Consider the following 11225-nt stretch of genomic DNA (forward strand, 5'->3'; position numbering starts at 1 on the left):
AAAAAAAAAAAAAAAAAAAACAGACTGTAATTTGCTTAGCTACACGCCAGGAGCATGGGAGAAAACATACGTGGGGTAGTTCCAATGTCAGACGTGCTCAGCGTTTTGATGAGGTAATGAGGGGTACGCTGGGTGAAATGGACATCTGAAGCCTAGGTTTTCATCCCAGAAGTAGTCTTGATAGAAAACAGGTAGGGGTGCCGGCAGCTCTCTGCTCTCCTCCTCACTCAGGATTCAGTATGGAACCTGACCTCTGAGAACTCAGGCTTTCTGTCTCCGCCCCTTGAGAGAGTAGTTAAATCTGGAACCGACACCAGAGAGCAAGCTAGCTAACTAACTCAGTAGCCTGGGAAGTTGTCAGGGTGGAAGTGAGGGATGTGGTTGGTACATGACAGAGCCCTGTGCATAGACAGACCGTGGTGGAGGGCCATCCCCTCTGACAGTGTAACCCCAGTTCATTCGATGCTCTCCACAGACTACATAAGCAGCTGGGCCCCAGCCAGACCCCGACTCAGTTGGGTCATGTTGGGAGCAGCATCAGAGGTATTTCCAAGGGTGAGTGTCTCAAGCCACTAGCCTTCCTCCATGTGATCTTGTGCTCACCACAGTTGTTAGATACAATAAGCCATGAGCACCTTAAGAGGGCCCTCTGGGAATTATCAGCACTAACAGAGTTCTAGTCATCTTACAGTGAGTCTTCTGTGACTCTGAAGCCTTGGTTCAGTTCACATCAGGATAGGTCACAGGGCTGCTCTGGAGGCAGACCTATGGCCTCTTGCCACATGGTTTTAGTCTTTGTACTGCCATTCCAGACTGGTACTGTCAAATCACGTAAGAACTTGTTAGGAAGGTGGAATCGGGGCTCCACTCAGACCTGCTGCCTCCAGAATCCACAGGTTTACAGGATCCCCAGGACCATGTGGGAGCTATGCCGTGAGCAGCAATATTAAGAGAAGTTCCCTGTTGTGCTTGACCTGGCGGGGTAGAAAACAGTCTTCTCAAAGCTCCTGTGTTCAGAGAAGGCTACAGCAGCAGTGTGGCCGGCCTCTAGTGCCCTTTCAGGAGGCACTGCACTGGTGGAGAGGAATAGTTTGTAGAAGGACAGTCAATAGTGCCACTCCAAGAGGGGGGAAAGTGCTTTACCACTACCACATGTAATGATAATTAAAATCAGATTGACTTTCAGTTAGCTTTATTATTGTTTTTACAAGTACTGTAGACAGGGTGCCCCTTGTTGTGGGTATCCAGGCAGTCTGCTCCCACTGCCGTAGTAGCCACTGAGACTAACAGACTGGGGGAAAGGTCTACAAGTTAAGAAAGTCAAAAGTATGTAGCTGATTGTCCAAGCCACCTGACAGTGCCTTCATTATACCCTGTCCAAAAACTGCAACGTGAACCCCTGAGTCTTCAATAGCAAGTGAGCCAAGAACATAAACATACAAGGAGAGCCATCTAGCACACCCAGATCTAGGGAAATATTTAGCTTCATGGATAATGCCTTACCTGCTAGATTAACAAGCCAGCTTTTTAATACCAGTGTGCAATGCCAAGGGCATGCAGTGTCTGGCACATCAGTGCATGCTGGTGGTATCTGTCTAGATTGTTCCTACTGGGAAGTGGTTTGGCAGTAAGCACAAACTCGTAAACCATTCAGACCCTTCTGATGCCATAGTCCCAGCTATTGGAGCGCATCCTTAGGAGCTGGCCCCAAGCACAGGGAAAGCCTGTGTGTAAGGAGCTTCTCTTAGAGTCATGCTTGTAATAACAAAACATTGGAAACATCAAGATGGCAAGCGTTTGCTGAAGGGTCTGATATGTTTGCGGTATACTGAGCTGGTGGGGAATCGTGAAGCCGTTTATACTGATAGTTACAGGGACATGGTGTCACACAAGAAAGCCCTCAGAACATAAAATTATGAGGAAAAAAAAGGTGAGTGGGACAGGATACTTGGTGTTGGTTGTGTTACAACTAGAAAAGTATGCGTGGAACAGTGAAGAGGAAAGGAAGTACACAGACGACAGAAGCTGTACGGGAGATTTTGCCTTCTGTGCTTCCTGCCTGGAGCTTTATTGCTTCAGTAATAAAACTGACAGGATGTCTTTTTGACAAAAACTGAGCATAAGGAAATGAATAATTCCTGCTTTGACAAGCAGAAGAAAATGCTCTTTTCAGCACCAAAACTCTGGCACTTTTCTGAAAACTGGAGAAATGGAGAGGCAGGAAAGTGGAAGGCTCGAGGTGGAGTCCGAGATGGAGCCAGATGAAAGCAGACTAGGGCCTGCTCCGTGGGCTGTGGAGTGACCCTGCTCAGGGTCTGGGCTTCAGAAGGCTCAGAGGGGGAGAAGCTGGGCTTCTTCTACAAGTGAACCCCTTCCCATCAGTACCCAGTGTCTGACATTCCGGTCTTCAATTCATGGACTGTGCTTCTCTGCCGTATCACTGTGGAATCAGGCTTTAATCTTAGCCTTTCTGCGTCAGTCAGCCACTTGTGACCTGTAAGTAGGTAAGAACAAGGCCCTTACTGCCATCCCTTTGTTCTTCAGTCCCTTGCCAAGGCAAGCCCAAGAGTTATACATGCTACTCAAGGGCTATGGCTCTCGCCCCACCAAACAGTCTTCTGTGGGTTTGGACCATCCATAGGGCACACAACAATTACACTGAGACAGTGAGAACCCAGGATATTTATTAAGAATTCATGGAGGCCCAGAAGGGCACACAGCCTGTGATCCATCTTAGCCTTAACATGTCATCATGAGTCTGTAGAAAAGGCTAGAGGCTTTGTTGCCAAGTTTCCCAGGATAGGAAATAATCTTTAAACTCAGTGAGTTTTTCCATCCTCAGAATTACACAGGAGCGGTTTGATGGCGTTGGGAACCCCACAGTGCGTATCCCATGCAGTTCTGCTGAGATATGAGGTTCAATTCCAAAAGGTCCAGCGAAGACGAAGGCTTTCCAGGCCTGCACTGGAACTTCTGTGAACTATCCCTTCATCCCCAGCTCAGTGCAGGGAGGTAGGCGGTACTGCCCCGAGGCCCAGAGAGATTGAGTCACTTGGAGTAGTCATTCAGATCCTCAGTGTCAAAGCTGACTCCCAGCCTGAGCCAGTCACCAGGGATGCGAAATGCTAATGGTGCCCACTGAACCTCTCAGGAACCAAAGGAAATCAGGTAGAAGTGACAGCCTGGGACTTAGTATTTTGCATAGACTAACTCGAATCTACTTAGTATTAATCATGGAGTTAACCTGAAAACTCAGGAATGTGGCAGGACTTTGGAGGACAGCTTCAGTGCTCATAGGGGACCCCCCTGTAGGGGACCCTGGAGGGAAGCTGGCTTCCCACAGCTAGGAAGGGTGTTGGCTGCATTAGTTAGGAAATGCAGTAGAGTACAGTTTCTGTCCTTCAGAAGCTGTGACTCCATTCTCAGAATACTGTTCTAGACTGCCAGGCCCCATGAGGATTGCTGTCCACTGTCAGCTTGACAAGATAGGATCACCTTAGGACTGGTCTAAGGCGGTTTCCAGATTAGGCTAATTAAAGTGAGAAAACTTACCCTAAATGTGGACAGCACTGTCCCAGGAGAGACAGCTCCTGGGAGTAGAAAGGAGACAGTGACCTGAGCTGCTGCACTTGGCTCTAGTCTTCCTGGCTGTGGATGTATTGCGCCCAGCCACCTCAGGCTCCAGCCACCTCAGGCTCCAGCCACCTCAGGCTCCTGCCACCTCAGGCTCCAGCCACCTCAGGCTCCAGCCATCTCAGGCTCCTGCCACCCTGTCTCCTGCCACCCAGGCTCCCCACCAGTTGAATTGGGCAAAAATAAACTCTTTGTTCTGTTACTTTCATTGACCATTTTGTCACAGCAACATGGGAAAAGTAGCTTTTGTGGGCCTCTGCTGGGTGGCTTCAGCCTGCAGGCTTACCTTACCAGAGAGAGGGCGCTGCGTTGAGCTGCAGCAGGAGTCTGCTGACTCACCCTGGGCCCACTCCAGCCCTGTCACTTCCTCCTCAGGAGAAAGTGCAGACACTGCCTCCTGGATGGCATCAGTTTTGTGTTCGCTCGTCCTTGTGTGGGTGGCAGTTGGGGTTGGCTCATTTCTGCAGATCTGAGTCAAGAGGACTTTTTCTATAAACAGTCCCGTTACTTTGTCATTCTTAGAACTCTTAAAAACCCAGCTGAATCGTAACTAGATGTGGTGACCTTGCAAACAGAACATGAGTCCTTTGTCACGTTTAACCTATAGTCAGGGTATTTCATAGCATTTGCAGGAAAAGCCACTAAGAACTACAGTTTTCAAAGTCTTGTCTATGCCACTGCGTGCCTGGTGCCTATGAAGGCCAGAAGAGGGCGTCAGCTCCCCTAGGAACTGGAGTTAGAGCTGGGAGCCACCAGTGGGTGCTGAAAATTATACCCGAATCCTCGAGAAGGGCAGCCAGTGCTTTTAACTGCTCAGCTGACTCTCTAGGTCTCTTCTTAAAAAAATCTTTTTGGCCTTGAAGGAAGAGTGTTAGAACCTATACATATTCCTTTCCTTTGGAATTACCTCTAGGTGTTCGTTATCCTCACCATGTAAAACAGTTGACCTTGTCAGAGCTGAGTTTTCTCCTCTCCCATGTACTTCCACACATGAGTGTGAGTACAGGTACCTGTGCCCGTGGAGGCCTGTCTTTGTGGCTGAGCCTGATGACTTCTCTGCCCAACAGGTGTTTGAGATGGACATCGCCAAGCAGCTACAGGCCTATGAGGTAGAGTACCACGTGCTCCAAGAAGAGCTTATAGATTCCTCTCCTCTCAGTGACAACCAAAGAATGGATAAGTTGGAGAAAACCAACAGCAGCTTGCGCAAACAGAACCTTGACCTCCTGGAGCAGTTACAGGTAAGAGCGTATTTGCAAAGCAGCTTCCCGAGCCTCTGTGTAGTCGCTCATTAACTCACCAAAGGCACCAGCAGCCCGGGCTTTCCCAGGACCACAGGACCTTTCCCACCCCGCGCTCTTTGTAGTCGCGATCAGAGGTGTCCCAGGAGAAGCAGCCCATTTATTATGGAGCAGACGGAATGTCCTTGCTGCGGTCAGACAGTCCAGGAGCTTTCTGAGAGGCCCTTTCTACACTACGCTTTGTAGGAGACCAGCTTGGTCCCAGATGCTGACTGCCAACAATTGTGCTTTGAATAATGATGAGAGAGTCTTAAGCTTTTGTTGCCTGAGGGGTGAAACAGGCCAGGTCCTTGGAGAGATACTGAAGGAAGGAAGGAACTTAGAAATCTATCTAACAAACATATCAGGACAGATGATTCTTATTTATAAGTCTGATTCAAATGCAAAGATCTGTTTATTAAGTGGCATGGTTCTCCCTCTAGACCCTCCCATCTTAAGTGGGTGAATGCAGGTAAGGACACAGAGGACCAGCACTATAAATAGTCCACGCAGAAGGAAGAGGGAATGCCCCTGATAGGCGTGCAAAGGCCACTGCAGGGCGTGGCTTCTCTGTCAGTCCAGTGGCACTGAGTAACCATGAGTTCCCCTTGTTTGATGGTGTAAGTGAGAGAATGTGTCCATGTTCAGAAATGATTAGAGTAACGCTTTTTAATAGGTTGTAAATGGAGGCTCGTAAGGGCTCCATAGAAATGTTCTCCATCTGTATCCAGTTCTGATCTCTCTCCATAGAAAGCCACCACTTGCTGAGTTTGTCCATGATGTGAGAAAGGTGGGCATTTGAGTACTCTGCTCCCTACCCCCCACACACACCCAAATGCCCTTCTCTCCGCAGCCCTCGACCACAGGAGTGTGCAAAATCAAAAAGCTTCCCTCGCTCATCCTAACTGCCAGGCACATCTGAAGTCACACTGCTTAATCTGTCCTTACTAAAAATATGCTGCTACACTCTTCCCTAGAAGTCTCAGCTGTCACCTGAAGGGAAGTTAAAGGGGACAAAGAGCCTGCTCTGTCCCACAAGGGCATACTGTGCAGGTCCCTTCCAGTGACTTCAAGCCAGTAGTGGACCCCTGACCTAGACCTTGAAGTAAGCACGTCCCACAGAGTTCACATTTGCTTTTTGAAGCATGCAGCTTTGTGTGAGCAGAAGTATACACCAGGTTCCTGGTTTTGGCTAATCCTATGTCCGTATTTGGAGGTTTGAAAGCAGTCACACACTGCTTCTGTCTGAGGGGGCTGTGAGTCACTGCTGAGAAGCCAGCATACTGAAGAAAAGGCACCGTGGTCACTCATGCTCTCTGGAGCCAGGGCTCCTACACTTCTAGGAGAGTCTTCTCCAGGCTTGCAGGGTTGCTAGCCCACTGTAGGTACACACAAGCTGAGTTGCACATTGCCCTTCCCGAAAACATGGGCAAGGGATTATGGTGCTGTGTGGTTAGGCTCTGTGCTAATGTAGAAGCGGCTTCCCCATGATTCTCTCCGTAAGTGTGTATCCCACATGCATCTGCTCCCTTGCGAATAAGAAGGTTTTCAGTATGATGCTAAAGTACATGGTATAAGCTATATTGTAGCTTGGTTCTGTTCATACCTTTGATGGACAAACCAAAGTGTATTGGTTTTTTTTTTTTTAAACATTTAAGAAAATGTAGTGTGGCACAGAAACACAAATAGTACATACACACTGATACCTGTTTTCTCATGAGGAGAAAGAAAGCTGGAGTAAAAAAAAAAAAAAAAAATCTAAAAAAAAAAAGATAGCCTAACAGTAGATACACCACAATCACCACAATCAATAGTTAATATTGATACTTGCTGTACTTTAATAACTATGGACCTTAGAAATTAGGTTGTAAAGACAGCAGTGGAAGTGACTGTGTGGGAAAATTAAATTGCCCTCCATTACTATGAGCAAGTTCTATCTTTTCTGCAACCTTTAGCAGTGCCTAACAAAATCTCAAATAGGTAACACTGGCCCAGCACACCTAAGGGTCTATATAGAAGCGGTATAGAGAAAATAATCTGGAAACAGCACACTGGTCACAGATAGGTCACGTTATGCTATCATTCAAAGTACACAACATTCAGCTGTTGATTTTGAATGTGCTGAGCTATGCTTCTGATGTATTAAGTAGAAAAGCAAATTAATAAACAAACCATGTGGTATGCTTTTCTTTAAAAGTATAATAGATGTGTGTTCTGTGAAGAAAAAAAAAAAACATGAAAGACTGTACATTCAAAATATCAGTAGTCACTGTGAGGTCAGCGTCTACAGCCTGTGCTGGCCCTGCGTACCCCTCTAGTCCTGCCTCCTCACAAAGGCCTTCAGTAAATACACACTAAGGTTCAGTCTTCTAGGCAGCGAGCACATGCGTTCTGCCAGAACCTTTAAGTTCAAAGGTATCTTTAACTTTCATGAGTGGCACAAGTTAGTCAAGTCCATGTAAATATACATAAAAGAATAGCAATCATAGATTATTGCCAAAAATGATTTCTGACATTTAATAGAGTCTTAAACTGTAAATGGTAAATTTAGGGTTAATGTATATATGCCATCTAAATTAGCAGACTAGAACTAATTTTTTTTAATTTGAAATGCTATTAAAGGTTTGTTTATTTATAAAACACTTGAGATATTTCTTAAATTTTCTTTGCCTGTTTTACTTTAACGTCCAGTGGTTAATTAGCAGTGTTGCTCATTCATTTAAAATAGCGCAGAGTAAATATAAAAATAGGTTGTCTCACAGAGTTGTCTACAAGTAAGAGATGAAACCCTTGAACCTGGTGTTCACAAGCAGTAGATAAGATAATTTTGTATACCAGGTGGTGGCAAATAGAATGGTGTGAGAATGTTTCCTAATAATCAGTTAGCTACAAGTAGCTCTTGTAGCGCCTGTGGGGACCAGATCTTGAGAGATCAGATGTGCTTTCTTTACTGTAGTAAGGAGACCGGCCTTCCGTGCCATTGGTAAACCATTGTGCAAACTAGTTCACTCTCTAGCCATGCAAACTAGTTAGTCCCCCACTCCCAGTCCCTGAGCTACATGGTTCACAGAACACAGACGGGCCAGACCCACGCCTGGACAGTGGGCAGAATTTTAGGGATGAGAGGTTCCCACTCAAGGAGAGGCACCAGGCATGCCCACTCCTCTCTGAAGCTGCTGGCCTGCACCCCCCCCCACATCCCCCATCCATTCTCTCCTTTGACTCCATATTCTAGCAGTGCAGCTGGCGCTAGACTTGGAGTCACAGGATTTCTGTTTAGCACCAAGGTTGTCTTGTTCAAAACAAAAAACAAAAAACAAAAAAAAAAAACGATTTTCCTGGTTTTAAGAATGAGGTAGGAAAATAGTATATCTACTTTCCCTCACTAAAATGAATGGGCCTGTAAAGGGAGGGTGGAGAGATTAGGAAGGTAGGCCTGCCCTTAGTGTAGAGTCCCACAGTGCAGCTGGGAGCTGGAGTAGGGCCAGAAAGGCCGTCATGTAAACTGCAGGGCTAGAGCCGCTTCAGTACTGAGGGCCCTCAGGTCACCAGAGCCTAGCACCCCTGAGATGCCTGCCCTAGAGGACAGGAGACAGGAGTTAGGGCTGACAAAGCTTTCCTGGCCCTGGTGTGTATTTTCTCCCCTAGAGCAAGACTGGGGGCTTGTGCTTTACAAATTTGGTCATGGCCAGTGGACAACGGTACAAAGAGACATCAGCAAAATGCTGCCGATTCTGGCATTCCATGTCATGAGAAGTGCCTGGTTTCTAGAAGTGATATCTTAGTACACGAAAAATTAGAAAACCAGCTTTCAGGTTAGAGATCTATGCCTAACACAAGTGGACCATCACATAGAAGCCGTGTGGCTATTTGTGAGTGTGAAATTGTTTGTAGTGTAGGTATATGGTTAGCTGGAATAGACTATGCTGTGTGCTTTCAGTCTGACCCATCGCAGCATCCGGTGTCTACTTGAGCTCCAGAGGGATTGGGGGTCCGGGTCCCTCTATGTTCTAATGCTGATTTCTCAATCCCTGGTCCCCAGAGGGGCTACGCCAGGGCAGAAGATGCAGGAGAATGTCGGCGTTTGTAAGGGTCCAGTAGGCCTGCACTGGAAGCTGGGATCGTTCTTCTGGGACCAGAGCTGATCATCAGTAGGCTTGTTCCTGCTCCAAAGTCCCGAAGGCTGGGTGGAGGCATTCACAGCAACCCCCGCTTGTGTAATCAGAGGCAGGTACACTTTCCTCTCTCCTTCCATCCTCCAGGTGGCAAACGCTAGGATCCAAAGCCTTGAAGCCACAGTGGAGAAACTCCTTACCAGCGAGAGTAAGCTGAAGCAGGCCGCGCTGACCCTGGAGGTGGAGCGCTCCGCCCTGCTGCAGATGGTGGAGGAGCTGCGGAGGCAAAGCGCCCGGCCCAGCATTCCCGAGCCAGAGTGCACCCAGCTGGAGCCCACGGGTGACTGACAGCTGCCAGCAGGGACTGCGCACCGTTAACACTGTCCAAGCCTTAATGGAGAGAGATGGCGGTCAGAGGCAGAGAAGAGAGAACTTCTCAGGGAGGAAACTGGCTGACCAGCCTGCAGATCCTTTTGAGCTCAGACTTGGGATTGGAGGACAAAAGTCTCAGAGTTATTGTTGTGTTTGGTTCTAATCCGTCCCCTTTCCAGTCCTGGTTGTTGTAGCTTTAGTTGGCATGGACATGAATAAATTACATTTATGGTTCCTCCTCCACCTCCTTGCAGAGACACAGTGTGTGGAAAGAGCATTCATGACTGCAGTGCTCCAGAAACAAGAAGGGTCTGAAATAATTCCTCAGGCAGAAGTCTGACCCTTTGTCAGTCTGCAAGAAAGGTTCCTGGGACCGTGCCCTTGATGTCACCATGAGGTGCAGTGGGTCCTTGTCCGTTTTTATTATGGAACCTGAGGTGACCATGGGGAAGGAAGAAAGGGGTTTATTTAAATCAGATATATTGGTTGTTCCTGACTCTACAGTCACTCCCGTTGGTACTGAAGAGAGCCCATCTTTTACAAACTCAGTGTTTTAGTATGGTTTTTGCTTACCCTTTCAAGTCACAGTAGGTAAATGTTTCATAAGAAAATCACAGTTTTTTAGATTCCCTGTTATTGCTAGTGTGCGACCTACAGCTGTGGGGTCTGACATATTTATTTCTTTGTGATTGTTTCATATCCACACTATAGGGTCACATATTTATTCTTGTCTGTTGATAAATGATGTACCACCGCCATGTCTTCCTTTGAGCCTTGACCCCTTGGAAATCTGATTTCTCATAGAAGGAACAAAAACATATCAAGATTTCCAGGGGCTCCTAAGATTCTGAAACATTGCAAAAGAAACCAGATTGCAATCAGGTGTATGGCAGCTGACAGCTTCTCAGAAGGAGGAAGTGTGTTTTGAAAGTCGTCAAACACATGCACGCCTTCCTTGGGATGGCGAGGACCCTGTGCCTTCAAGCAGAGTGCAGCTCACAGTCACCCTTCTTCTAGCTGGTCCTGTGTAGAACATCACCCATGTGTGCAACAGCTTTTTTTTTTTTTTTTTTTAACGTACAAAGGCTTAGGGAAGAACCACCAGCACAGGGCCTCCTGGATATTGGAATTGGTCCTGCCGTTGGGCTCTATTGGCCCTCCTGTTCGTGGAGGTCTGCTGCAGCTCTCTCAGTAGGAAAGGAGCCTTGTAAGTCTGGGGTGTAAGGAGAGACCACCACTGCTGGGGTCATTTGGGATCTCCTAGCCCTATCAAAGGGACACCAAATGGCCAGGAGGGATGTAAGACTCCCACATGGGCTTGGGTCAGAAGAGAGGTCTCTCCGTAAACCAACATTCCCGGCCCCAGTTGGTTGGAGCAGGGGTAGTCAGAGGAGGGTAACAGTGGACAGCTTCTTTCCACGTTGTATTTTGTTATTTGAATGTTTTAATGTTGAATTTTGGACATGTTATTACTGTTCAAAAAACACTGACCCTACAGTAAGAAAAGAGCAATAAAACAGATTATTCACACCTGTGTCTTTTTGTGCAGGTGTGCATGCTAACTGTGTGCCCCTGAGTACACACACCTGTGTCTTTTTGTGCAGGTGTGCATGCTAACTGTGTGCCCCTGAGTACACACACCTGTGTCTTTTTGTGTGGTGTCTGTTTTTCAAACTCTTGAGTTTTGGCTTTACAGCTAGGAGTGCAGGAGGCTTTGGTATGCATGTCATCCCTTTAGCAAGGGCATGTTTGAGCTATCAGCAGTTCTGCTTCCAGTATCAGTGCCAGAGCATTGATGATGCTGGGACACCTTTCCACAGAGCTG

The 11225-nt window shown here is 47.2% G+C and overlaps 1 protein-coding gene across 6 annotated transcripts in view; it reads left to right on the forward strand.

The window, feature by feature from the left end:
- Positions 1–10930, forward strand: part of Tbc1d1 (TBC1 domain family member 1) — a 189891-nt gene extending 178961 nt beyond the window's left edge. For all 6 annotated transcript variants that reach the window (XM_021210417.1, XM_029545051.1, XM_029545050.1 and 3 more), the window contains 2 exons: positions 4701–4874; positions 9176–10930. In XM_021210417.1, coding sequence (XP_021066076.1) covers positions 4701–4874; positions 9176–9376 — 375 coding nt within the window. In that variant the 3' untranslated portion in view covers positions 9377–10930. The remainder of the gene's footprint in view (positions 1–4700; positions 4875–9175) is intronic.
- Positions 10931–11225: the final 295 nt, after the last annotated feature.

This window comes from Mus pahari, chromosome 13 (genome assembly GCF_900095145.1).
Source record: "Mus pahari chromosome 13, PAHARI_EIJ_v1.1, whole genome shotgun sequence".
NCBI lineage: Eukaryota > Metazoa > Chordata > Mammalia > Rodentia > Muridae > Mus > Mus pahari.